The sequence below is a fragment of the Acomys minous genome (assembly GCF_964271855.1).
Source record: "Acomys minous genome assembly, chromosome: 11".
Classification (NCBI taxonomy): domain Eukaryota; kingdom Metazoa; phylum Chordata; class Mammalia; order Rodentia; family Muridae; genus Acomys; species Acomys minous.
Genome location: NC_140492.1, coordinates 56,409,650 through 56,423,563, shown reverse-complemented (window position 1 = coordinate 56,423,563; position 13,914 = coordinate 56,409,650). Strand labels below are relative to the sequence as shown.

Sequence of the window (13,914 nt, the reverse complement as noted above, 5' to 3'; positions counted from 1 at the left end):
GAATTCTGCTCATTTTAGCACTTCCCAGGAGCCAAGTGAGAACATTTTTACCAAATTCATCATGACAGAGGCCTTATCTGGCATGCTTTAGAGCAATGTCTAACTTGTTCCCTTCTCACCTTAGCTTCAGGCGCTGAGTCACACCCTCCGTACCACAGTGACAGCTCTAGCCCTTCTTTATATTTCACTGCTCTGGTCTATCCCCTTTTCTGTTCAGATTTTGTTAACACCATATTTTACGGCTTTTCTTGGCATGTTGTTCTTTCAGGGAAGAGATTCAGTATAAATACATTTGAAACCCAGACCAATAAAGCAAGCAAATACTTTTAGATTATGACAGAGAGTGTCTGCTTTTGGCACAGTCAATAGGCAGCATTTCAGAACTGGCTAAATTAAGATAAACTACATCTATTAAAACACCAGGAAAGACTGTTGTCACAAACAGATATAGTCCCTTCATTAGTCCCACACTAGTAAAGAGAGCCTGGTGTAAGATTAGAGCGCATATGCTTAGCGATGTTGCAAGTTGGGGATCGGATTACTCCATCTTTTACCATAAAATAAACACAGCCACACACACAGCTCCCAAGAACGCTGAAGGAGTGAACACTTAGGCATAAAGGTGTGCTTCAAACGTAAGCTATCAGTGTTACAGCTCAGACACTAAAGAGGTCCCTTCTAGGACAATGACAGCCTAGAGGTTCTCATAACACATCATGACAGTCAGGGCAGCTATGGACCCTCGAAGGGATGCACATCCCAATGGAAGATGGCAGTGGTAATACAGAAAAGATTATTTATAGCAGCTTCATCCTGTACATTAAGATGTAAACATCCTCTTACCCAAAACAGCTAGTAAAAACAACAACAACAACAACAACAACAACAACAACAACAACAACAAACCAGAAAAACAAGCTTTAGAAATAACTGCTGATATTTTCAATGCCCTTGCTGAATGGCTCCAAATACTAAATGCTGTGACTCAACTTGGTGATGATGAGGTAGCTCTTGAACCAAACTGGTAATAGAGCTGTCAAATACCCAGATGCAGTAAAGCCATGATTAATCAGAAAGCCTGGGCTTTGTGGTTAATTCACTATTACAATTAATCTCTTCTGCTCCACCCACTAGCTTAGGAACCCTGAGTTGAACCACTTTACTTACAAGGCTCAGTAAGTATGAGATGACTTGGGGCATCCATCTCTCAGAAGGTCCATGACAACTGTGAGCTTCATACAGCAGCACCCTAGACAGACTTGGAGTTTGTGTTAAGTAAACCATGGACATAACTCCACTTAGCTGCCTCCCTTCTATCTTATTTTTCTAAGACAGAGGGGCACTGCAGGTTCCAGGTTTGAAGATCTTCCAGTTCTGCAAGTGTCCACACAATGGGTTAGGCAGTTCAGTGGCCTGACTCTCTAGACTCCTCCTACCAAGTTACTACACCCCGACCCTGGAACTGCATATCAAGGTCTATTGTTTTGAAGGATGACATATCAGGATCCTATGTATTCCTGACTTGGAATTTTTTCTTGAATAACAAAGGCAAATCACTCATGATAGCTCCAAATTAGGCACCTTATAGAGTTTTTGCAAATGGAATCAAGCAGTACTCCCATATTATGAATTCAAAGTGGCTTGAATAATCTTTCTAAGGGTGTAAGAGTGTTATTTTTTCTGGATACTTGCTAGCACGAAGTAATGGAAGTTGTGAGGGGAAGTCCTTTTTCTGACTCTCATTGCTGTGTCACTGTGAAAATATCATTCCCTTTGCAATTTCCCATTACTCTTTGAGTTTTCCACAGAGGGACTCTCACTTCAGTGCCAAGTCAATACCTCTCACTACTCGCAAGTACCACTCAGGGTTAGAGCCATGGCAGGTATCAGTGTCTTGTAAGAACCCATTTCATTGTGTGGTGACAAAGAGATACTGATTTTCTACTTGGAGCGGGGGCTCTTTGTTAAAAATTTAAAAAATTTAAAGGTTAGACATTAGGCAAACCCAGCTGATAAAGTTTGGGAGACACAATAGTCAAATGAATCTTGTATTTTTAGTGATTTCAAAAGCAATGACAAACATGGTCTAGAAAGAAAACATGTCAATGGGTTGGCAGGACTCGTGATATTCTAGAGCTGTGACCACAGCCTTCTTCCAGGTGATTTCCAGAGTTAGAAGGTGGCAGAAACAGAAAAGCAAAGGAACCAATTTCATGCCATTCTGGACTTCATAAACTCTTGGTGCTATAATTGTGCAAATTATCTGAAACTTAGTAGTCGTTGCTTTAGACCATAACTTTCCAATTCAGGCAGCATCTTCTTAACTGGTCTATACTAATGCCTTACAAAGGCAAGCTCAGGTTGTAGAATTCCTGCTTGGTCCTCGGAGCACGTTCCATGACTAAGGTTTGGTTAACTGTCTAGTGACAATTCAGTGCTATCTGTCAGATCTTCAGATAGTGCGAGGCTTCTTCTACTGTGATAAGCCTGACATTCCACTGCAGGGTTCTTCGGGAGTTTTCCTTTCAGGTCTTGCATGCTCACAGGCATGCCAGGCTGATTTGTAAGAACAAAAGGGGAAGATGAGAAGAGAAAGAAAGCAGAGCTTCTCAAGTGTGGAGACTGGTTTCTTCATCACAGTGGCAGTTAAGATATGTCCTCTCCTTCCCCTGAAGGCAAAGGCAATACGTCCAAAAGGAGATGTCAGACATCATGGTCTGGAGCCTTGCCTTGGGCTTGCCTCAGCCAGATCTGAAGTGTAACAAATGCTCCCACCGTCACATGGAAGAAAAGCTGCCAGAGGTTGCGCAGTTCATAGAGATACATGTTGCACAGACAGATTAAGCCAAAAGTCAGAAATGATTTGACATTCCGCCAGCTGGTGTAGTACACAAGTAAATAACACTGTTCGAAACATAAAAATGAAAGTTGGTTAGGCTACAGGAAAAGAACTAAATATGTAACAGATCATAGTAAAACATGAGAAGAAAACAAAAGAATGTGCTCATGTAAGCTATTGAAGTTATTCAGTCATGGAAATTTCATAGCTGGAAGGGAAAGATTTTCCCCCTATTATATCTTCCATTTTCGGGGGTTGGGGAGGCGTTTTGCATCATATGTTAAATGAAAATACAACCAGGTGACTCTTTCATAAGACAGACTGGAGAAATTCTCTAAGGTGATAGGGAACCAAGATAGAAACACTGTTGTGCTCTCAGCCTCTGGGTTCTCAGCATGTGCCATCCATACCCAGGAAAGCACAGAAAACTCAACAAACTACAGAGGAAAATGGACTTTCCCCAAAACTTGAGTCTGAGGACTAAAGAAAGCAATAAGTCTCTGGTGTTACAAACAGTGAGGTGTAGTGGGGAGCTGCAGGAGTTGGACCTTCTTCCTCAGCTGTGACAGAAACAAATAAAGCCATTGTCTTCACTGGGCCTACATTGGAAGAACTAAGTGTTATTAGCATGTTTTCATCATTTAACTTAAAGCAGTTATATCTCGGAAAGATAAACCATAAAGCAGAAAAGGCGACAAAGAATGACAGTGAGTGCTATATTGACAAGTATCCCCCGCGCCCTCCAGCCCTACAATTGTCCCCTTTGTCCTTTCTTTCTCCCCACAACGTGTTAAAAACATGCCTCCTTTGCTTGTCATCCATAGCTCTGAAAGGCAATGATTTAACTGTCTTGTCCATTCATTTATCTTCAGGGTCCAAAACAGTGTCAAATACATAATAAAGCACTAAACAAAATTCAATGATGGGATGAGTCCTTTTCTAGAACGTGTCTAAAATCTATCATCTAAGAAGTATGAAAATTGTATGTGCTCATGAGGTCTTTAGAAAGAAGCAGGGGTTTCTGTGAACTGCACCCAGGCCTCAGAATGGGGGGATGTAATGATGTTCTTATCAAACAGTTCTTACATGAGTGAAGATTATTCCACACTTAAAACCAAAGAAGCACACCAGAGTGATGCTTTTAATCCCAGCACTTGAGAGGCAGAAGCAGGAGAATCTCTGTGAGTTCAAGGTTAGCATGGTCTAGAAAGTTTCAGGCAAGCCAGAACTACACAGGAAGACCCTACCTGGCTTAAAAACAAACAAACAAACAAACAAACTTTGCTATCTATGTGAAATGAATAAAAGCATTTATTTTATGTGAGTAATTTTTCACTAAGGAATAAAAGTTTAAAGACATTTTTTTCCCTTTGAACAAACTTTTGACTTGGAAGAGTTTTGAAATAGCAGAACTGCATTGTTTCCACAGTATCAGTGCTATACCACCACAGAACAGTCATCACACTAGGACATGATCACAGTGACTACTGTTTACTGATTTGTCCTGTGTCCCATTAGGGACCTTTTCCCCACCCAGGTTCTGTACTGCACTTAGCTGTTAAGTCTCCTCCATCTGTAATAGCTTCTCAGTCATGACCTTGACAGGCCTGCTAAATATTCATCAGTTATGCAGGACTATATTTCTCAATTTGGATGTGTCCAGTGTTCCAAGATTGAGTTAAGCATATGTAATTTTGCCAAGAACAACAGAGAGGTGCCAGACCGTATGTTTTATCAGTGCTGTCAATTTGGACCCCTTGATTGGAATGTATGCCATCCACTGATGACTCTGCGTGCATCAGTTATTATCATGGTGTTTGCTTAACAGTGATTTAATAGTGCCTTTTTAGCTCCATCATTCTTTCTACACTAATTAATTGGAATTCTACTGTAAAGAAAAGCTTTTCTTGTAACAAAAATACTTAATTGATGATTCTTAAGTTTTTCAAAAGTAATGCAGAAAAAGATATTTTGTAATGCAGAGATGTTGATACTATCTCGATCAAACTTTCTATAAAAATTTTCTCTAAACTCTAAACAATTAAAAAGAAAAACCTTGAAATAACAAGAGAGAAAAAAACCAACACGGTAAGCAGCACTATAAGTACGATAGGTGGTCTTTTCTTTTTGAATTTGTTTCACACTTGAAGCAAAATGTATTATAACAGTCTCTGATGTATTCTGGAATATATGTGGAAGAAATAAACAAAAGTATTATAGAGGAGGAAAATAAAACATCTAGGGAAACAAGGTGTCTACATATCACTAAACATAAAGTGATGACAACAGAAGAAAATAACAAACATCTATTTGTTATCTACAGTAACCATTTTAAATACTATAAATAAAACTGAAATGGAATTCTTTTGTTTATTTATTTTGTTTTTCGAGACAGAGTTTCTCTGTGTAATAGCCCTAGCTGTCTTAGAACTCTCTTTGTAGACCAGGCTGGCCTCAAACTCAGAGATCCATCTGCCTCTGCCTCCTCAGTGCTGGGATTAAAGGCATTGCCCCCACACCTGGCTAAATTGTAATTCTTAAAATTTCAAATAATCTATAGAAAGAGAAATATTTTTAATAAAAAACAGAACAAAGGCCTAATATATCTACAATTATACTAAATGTAAATGGCTTACATACCGCAAACAAAAGAGACTGGCAAAGTGGACTAAAAAAAATTTTTTTTGCTGTCTATCAGAAAATTGCATCAAATGACAGAGGCAAATTGAAAGTAAAAAGATGGAAAAGGATAAGTTATGCACATTAATCAAAAAAGGAAGAGTACTTATAATAGTATAAATATCAAAACATTGTAATGTTGGAGGATGGCCTGGTATATTTTGATGCTAACTAATAAAAAGCCACACACCTGGGCAGGGCAAATTGAGATAGGCATGGCTAAGGTTCCCAGGCTGAGAGGGACAAAGAGAATTCTGGGAAGAAGGAGGACTGGTAGAAGGAGAGATACTGGAGAAGAAATAGGAGAGGAAGGTCGCCATGGGTTAGATGAAAGAGAAGCATGTGGCCGGCATGGATGGAGACTTGGACCAGATGATGATAATTAGCACGTATTTGGAATTATGGATGGAGGTAGCTTGATAGAAGTTATTAGAAACAGATGGCATGGGATTGAGGCAGGAATCCCACTATGGGAAGTAGTTTAGAGGATTAATGTCTGTCCTGCCCCAGGTTAACTAAGGCTATTTTAAAATATAAGAGATGTTGGTGTCTTGATTGATTGCTAGCAGGTTTACTGAAGTAATAATAATTATAGGCCTGATAATAAACAATTATTAGGTCATACAGATAATTTAAAAACAACCTTTTTGAAGCTAAGATGATGATATATGAGTCAAACTGCCAAGATAACAAAGCAACCCTAAATTTGTATAAACAAAAAACACACAGCTTCAAAACATATAAGACAAACCAGAACTGAAATGAAACTAGAAAAGTTCACAATTTGACTCCTAACCAAGAGCAGAAATCAATAAATTGAAAACATAAAAGGGAGGAAAATCACTGATAGAATGAATAGCTGGTTCAACCAGTGAACCAGAAACTGACAAGACCAACAGTGACAATATAAATGACCAACATTAGAAAAGAAGCAATATCATTATAAAATTGCAGATATAAAAAATATTAAGAGATACGCTTACCAAATCTACACATATAAATTAGATAAAATGGGCCACTTCCACAAACCTGCCAAACCAACATAATTTCATCCACTGAAATAGAAAATATGAATCATTCTCTAACTATTAAGATGGTATATAGCTAGGATAATAAAGACCAGATGATTGTGGTAGAAGGATAGTAGATCCAAAGAACATAATTCAGAAGCCAGAAAGAGTCTTAAAAAAAAAAAAAAGAAAGAAAGAAAAGAAAAGAAAGAAATACAAAAGCAATTCAGTGGAAGAAAACAGTCTGATAAAGAAATGGTGCTGGAGCACTTAGTCATGTATAAACAACTAGAAAGAAACCTCTCAACTTTAGTCTCATATCATATACAAAATATAAAACAAAAATAGCCTGAACTTACATATAAGTCATAAAGCTACAAAATTTAGGAAACAAAAGAAAACAGACATCTTCAGGGCCTGCTTAGCCCTCTCTCTGTCCCTGAAGCTGGTTCATAAATATCTTTATGTATACTGTATGTTTAGCCATATATACAGAGATTATGGAAGTGTTATAAAATGCTAACTAATCAACTTAATAAAAATTTAAACATATTCTGCAAAAGAACCTAGGATGATAGACAAATTATTTACCAAAAAAGGATGTCATAAGATACATATGTGACAAAGGCTACTGTGTAAAACATACTATTTAAAACAAAAACAACAAAAAACTCTTTTAAGAAAGTGCCCAAAAAAGTTTTTAAAAAATTCAATCAGAAAAAAGGCAAGAGATACAAACATATTTCACTTAAGAGCATACACAGATAAGACATAAGCACAGTAATTATCAAGGGACTCCAAAGTAAAAATCATGATGAAATACTACTATAACTAATAATACCTAAAGCATAGTGACAACTCCAAATGCTAGTGAAGCTACAGAGAAAGGGTGGGAATATACAGCATGATTTTAAAAAGTTTTCTACTGAAGCTAAGCATGAAGTTACCACATGACCCAATAGTTGTACTTTTGGGTATGTAGCACAGAGTAATAAAGACATAGCCCCACAAAGGCCTATATATGAGCCAAACATGGTGACACATTCCTGTAACCCCAGCATCATAGGGGTTGAGCTTGAGCTATTCAGCGAAGCCCTGTCTCAAAACAAAACAAAACAGAAAGCACTATGTAACACCTTGCATGAATCTCCAGAGAATTATGCTGAGTAAGAAAGGGCCACTCACACAAGGTTATGGTTTAACTGAGTATCCACATCCTTCCCTTCCCAAATATGTACACTGAAGACCAACCGCCCATGTGGGAATATTAGCAAGTAAGCCTTTAGGAAGTTACTAGATCTAGATGGTGTATAACTCCTATCCTGGATTAGTGGACTTAAAAAGAAGAGAGACCAGCACTTTCTCTGCCATGTAAAGACATAGCCAGCAGGCAGCCTTCTCTAGGATAGGAAGAAGTGTATCTACCAACATCTTGAGCTTGGACATCCTAGACTCTGGGACTACAAGAAATAAACAGCTATTGTTCAAGCCTCCTCCTAGTATATGTTAGTTTGGTAGAGCTGCCTGAACTGGTATCTATGTTCTGTGTAGTTCCATTTACATAACACAGAAGGCATTAGGAGGGATCCCTTTGGTGACAGGAATATTCTCTATCTTGTTTGTATTAGTATCAACACACTACTTGTGATATTGTATTATGTTTTTCAGGAAGGTACCTCAGGGAAAGCCAGATGAACAGAATGTATAGGATCTCTCCTATTATTCCATGTGTGGCCACAATTTTCATAAAAGGCTTTAGCAAGAAAGACAAATGTATACATATGTTTATATATGTTTATCTGAAGCGTGTGTGTGTATGTGCGCGAGCACATGCATGCTGCATAGAAGACATCTGAGAGTACAGGTAGGTACACATGTGCCAAGGCATGTGTGTGATGGTCAGAGTACAACTTTTGGGGTCAATTCTTTCCTTCCACCTTTATTTCTTTGCATATAGATGTTTGTGTGTATGAGTGTGAACAACCACATATGGGGGTCAGAGGATAATGCTTCAGGAGTTAGTTCTCTTCTTCTAACTTGTTTTGAGGCAGAGTTTTTCTCTTTATTTATTCTCTTATTTCAGCATTTGTCTAATTGTTTCTCTTCTACTTTTACACAGAATCAGAGACCAGACTCAGGTTTTCAGTCTTGCATGGCAAGCACTTTGACCTACTTAATCACCTCTGTGGCTCCTTAGGCTTACACTTCATAGACATCTCTATATACATACTGTATGTCCATCCATATAAAGAGAGATGTTACTAACAGATGATTCTGGGTATACAAGTCTTTCCATTTTTCTGTAGGTTTGGCAGCTTTGAAAGGAAAACACTTAAGTTTAGAAATGAAATAGTCTCTAGTCTCCTCTGACCCCCTTTGTTTGAAACACTCAGTATCAGGAGCAGTGCCCCCGGCTGAGTTCTGGGGTCCATCAGCTCTGGAGTCCTCAGGAAAGGGCAATCAGGCCTGTAGTGGTAGACTTAAGAGATCTGACCGAACTCACTTAAACATATCCTGACAACTAGAAAAACAACAATAAAAATAGTGAAATGTAACTGCAAAAAATTAGTCATCACTCTGCTCAGCAATTTTGGAAAGCAGGAACCTTAATGCCCATCTATGTGACGGAAACTGGTTTACTTCTCCTTTTTAATTGTTTTAAAGTTTATTATTTTAAAAAACTTGTAAATAAAATATATATCATATACCAATATTAACCAGACTCAAAGTCTATCATCTCAATGAACTTCTACATAGTTAGAATAACCATTGTGAAGCTGTGGGGCCTCACATTGGGTTTTACATTTTTTTTCTTAAAACAAGAATGTATTTACTTCTCGCGAGTGATACCTGAGTGACAGCACTCTACCATCAAGCAGCTCTTCCAACTGCTGTAGGCTGTTCTGGGTGCTGTAAAGTGTGCCTGGCAATCAAGAGCACTGTTGTGGAGTAACACAGGTAAAGGTCCATATCACTAACTAGCTCAAAGAATGGTCTAGACCTCAGTGAACAACATGGTGCTGATAAAAGATTAGTGTGGGGCTCTCTGTGCTGACTTAATGGTACAACGGATGTATAAGGCTTAGTGAAACACAAACAGTCAATAACTCTCCACTATGACTAGGCACCAAACTACCTTTGTAAAGCAAAACAATCAAAGCTTTACCTTCACAAGAGCTACCATTCATGAAACTACGAAAGCCAACACCTCACATTAGAATCATGAGATAGCAGTTATAAAACTATACCTTTATAGCATCATAAAAATTATACAAATTAGGACTAGTGACTTACTTAGGCACAGAGGTAGTTCATATAAGAGAATGAAGCTGGGCTCTAATGCTAAGCTTTAGCTTTGACTCCTCCCCTTTCCTGGTTATGCTGTCTCAGGACAGTACTGGGAGTGCTTCTATTCTGTTTTTTGTTTTGTTTTGTTTTGTTTTTTTACAAATGAGGCAATACCATGTATGATGGAGTGTAGGATTACAGTGGGAAACCCACAAAAGAACACTGTCTAAACTTAAGCACTATGTTCCACTAACAAACACATGGCTTCTCATTACCTGTACAAAATGTCACTTGCCCTAATGGAACCTGTCAAATTTAATAAGACTCTTAAAGATAACATTAAGAAAATTTAAAGATTTTAAAAAGTGAAACCACTAAAAGTAAAATTTATAATATATGTTTATGTAAAGCTCAAATATCCATCAAAGAATTTCGCCAAGGAGTTGTACAGAGTTTTGAGTAGTCTTAGGTGCACACAGAGCTTTACATCTTCCTACCTTTTCTTTCTTTTCCTTTATAAGCCAAAGGAATAAGCCACTTATAATGCTAGGTTAAGGGGCCCTGCTAGCTTCTTATGTTCTAACAAACTCATTCCTGAGTTTGGGTCACTGTCACATGGTCATTCCTCCCATCCCTCCTGTGACCAATCTCCGTACCAGCCAGGCATAGAACCTGCCCTCCTTGAGTATCTTACACACACTATTTTAAGTACTGGCTAGTCTTCCTTCTCAGCGGGAATATTTCATTACCTTGCTGTTATTGCCACAGGTTAGGGTCCCTTTATTTTCCATCTGAATTACTACAATCCTCTAGTTTCCTAACTACCAGTCTCTCTGTTCTTACAATGCATCTTATTCACCTCTTCTAAAAAATCAGCGCTACTTAAAACTTCTAAAATGTAGTTTTGGAGTGTCACTCCCTGTCCAACAGTTTCTCCAGGGCACCAAACCCTCTGGCTCTGACTAGAAGATCTAGAAGCAGCCTTTCTGCCACAGGCACATGGCAAGGCACCTCTGATATTACATCACAGAGGAAAGGCTAAAAGTAAGTCCACTGGGAACTTCTGTCCACAACTCAAGACTGGAGTGTATGTTACAAAGATAACAGAGGCTCAAATTAAAAGAAAGGCAAAGAACTCAGACACCATTTTTATGTATTTTAAATACATGGGCAATAATAAGAGTAACAAGCAGTAATGGAGAAGTGTTTGTTACAAATGAGAGGAAACCTACCTGGTAAAGGCAGGCTGCTGTTCCAAGGAAAAACGCAATGATGTAATTAAGATCCTCGCCGTCACTCTAAAAAACAAATAAACATTACCTTTTTGCTGGTACCATTTAGTTAAAGGAAAAAAAACACCTAGCAGGATAGGATATGAAAATGTTTATACACACTCATTTTATAGAGTGGTACAGCGGTTCAATCATTAGCACCACATGATGACTCAAAGCTGTAACTCCAGTTCTAAGGATCCAATGCCTCCTGACCAGGCACACATAGACATACATGCAGACCACAATAAAGTTAAATTTAAAAGACAGAAGAATGGGAAACTGAGGAGACTGCAAGCATTCTCTATGTCTTGGCCTCACTTATCAACGGCATTTCACTCCAGTGAAGATGAGAAACACCAGGGAAAAGTTCTCTCCTTCATAATACAGAAAGTCTCTTCTTCCTCATAAAGCCACATAAAAATGACCAAGTTCCTCCTGCTCATTAAGGGTCACCACTTAAATACAAACTCACAAATTTTACTACCCAGAAGCACATAAATGAATTGTTCAATAAAGTAACTTGACATGATAAATAAACTGGGGTGACTGAGACACTACTGTCCACTAGAGTGTGCTAAATCCCAACGAGAAAGATCAGGGCTGGCTATAAAGCCTCTGAGCTGGAAAACAGGGAAGGAAGAACAGCTAGAGCTGAACAGACAACCACTCCTGCTCTCCTTGGTTCCTGCACAGTATCAGCATTCAGCGTCCTCCACTGTATGTACGGCACAACAAAAAGTCCAGGCAGGAGGAGTAAGGGGTTGTCTTCCATGCAGGAACATTCTACTAGGCCCCTTTTCTGATTTTAGAAAAAATAAATTTCTTTTTCCTAAGGGTCTCATTATATAGCCCAGGCTGGCCTCAAATGCTCAATGCCCTTGTTTCAGCTTCCTAAATGCTGTGATTACAAGATTGTGCCACCAAACCCATGGGGGTGGAGGGATCATTATGTAACAGAAATAAGAGCAAATTGCTCTAGTGCAGCTGATTGGTACAGAACAGTCCACAAGGCAGCAGCTTATCCTAAGTGAGATCTTGAAACAGAAACCATTAATCTTCCTGGGATGTTCAGGCCAGCAGGGAGAAAGGGAGAACAAACATGAAGCTTTTACATTTTTATAATTCAAATACTTTAAATAAACTCTGCTTACTTTTTTAGTCCTTTTTCCTAGTTATAAAACTTTTGTTTAAGTAGGGCAGTAGTGGCACACACCTTTAATCCAGCACTCGGGAGGCAGAGACAGGCCTGAGTTTGAAGCCAGGCTGGTCCACAGAATGAGTTAGTTCCAGGATAGCCAGAGCTATAGAGAGAAAGCCTGTCTCGAAACACACACACACACACACACACACACACACACACACACACACACACACACACAAATTATATCCTCTGTAGAAAATTATGGGGGACACATTATAAAAGAAACGCACATATTTAAAATCTTACATAAAGGAAAACTGTTAACTGTTGGTGTGTTTCTGGTTTTTTCTCTACCTCTCCCTACCCTCCATCTCCACACTTTGCATGCTGCTCTTTGGTACTTTGGTTGTATCATAAACACTTTTCAAACACAGTAAATATTCCTCAACCACAGAATATGTGAAAGAATATACAGCCTTTCAGTGTATAACAGGACCTAATTACTGTCTTGTAGCATAATGTTTTTTCTCTAAACTTACACTAGCCTGTGCTTAAATCTTTATTCACAAGCTGTATTGCTTAACTCATTTGTTCATTTGAAAAACAGAAGTAGATCATTTCTGTTGTAACTATTCCAAACAATTGTACAGTCTGAGAATCTTAGGAGCCTGGTGCTTCATAGTCTGTGGGCTTGTGGGATCCAAGCCTCCATCCTGCCCACAGGGAAGACGAGGCCCAATGCAACCAACCTATCTGAGGTTACTGAGCTAGTTACTGGCAAGAGGTCACAGTCTCCTGATTTCCAGGGCAACATTTCTACTGCTGTCACAGGATTCATTTTCTAATTCTCCATATGAAAATTACTTCTGGTTTGACATCAGTCTAATTATCATTGTTTCAAAATGATCTTTGGAAGAACTCATGCAGTATAAACACAGTGGTAAAAGCTTATGCACTGCTGTGGTGTCAACTCACAGCAACCTTATTAACATCTCTAAACTCAGAACAAAGCTAGGAAGCAAGTGCAAATAATCTAATTTACACATTACTATAAACATGAAATCAAATTTACCAACTTAAAATATATATACTCACACAACAAAGAAAAATTTTGGTGCCAAACATTTTAATAAATCCCTATCACTCTAAGAAGTAGTTAGTAATCTAGAATAAGCAAGTGTATGTCAAGTCTTATTTCTTCATTTTCTACACTTTATCTGTATGTGTGTATGAACACACATATAGGCATGCACATACACATGCCACAGCACACATATGGAGATCAGAGGAAAACTTCTAAAAGTCAGTTCTTTCCTTCCACCCTGGTGTTCCAGGAATCAAACTCAGAAATTAGACTTGGCATCAAGAGCCATCTCACGAGCCCATCTATCTGGACTCTTTTAATGACAATGACAATACACGGGAATGTTTAGTCATTTGAGTCTTCGGATTTAAATATGCCACAAGCACAAAGCAACATACTAGAAGATAAACATTGCAACCATTTTTAGTATTCAGAGTGTTTATAAATCAAAGTTATAAAACTGCAAACTTTTAATTAGTACCTATATACTATTCACAATCAGGAAATGAATATTATTCACTAGATTTAAAATTATAATTTTCAAATAAATTCTAAACTTTCTCTTTCTTTCTTTCTTTCTTTCTTTCTTTCTTTCTTTC

At 38.3% G+C, this 13,914-nt stretch overlaps 1 protein-coding gene across 4 annotated transcripts in view; it reads right to left on the bottom strand.

Moving 5' to 3' along the window:
• Positions 1-2,035: 2,035 nt before the first annotated feature.
• Positions 2,036-13,914, bottom strand: part of SEC22A (SEC22 homolog A, vesicle trafficking protein) — a 55,023-nt gene continuing 43,144 nt past the window's right edge. For 3 of the 4 annotated variants that reach the window (XM_084802394.1, XM_084802391.1, XM_084802392.1), the window contains exons 6-7: positions 11,049-11,114; positions 2,036-2,904 (exon numbers count right to left, since the gene is read on the bottom strand). In XM_084802394.1, the coding sequence (XP_084658520.1) occupies positions 2,704-2,904; positions 11,049-11,114 (267 nt within the window). In that variant the 3' untranslated portion in view covers positions 2,036-2,703. The remainder of the gene's footprint in view (positions 2,905-11,048; positions 11,115-13,914) is intronic. The other variant, XM_084802393.1, reaches the window with a different exon arrangement.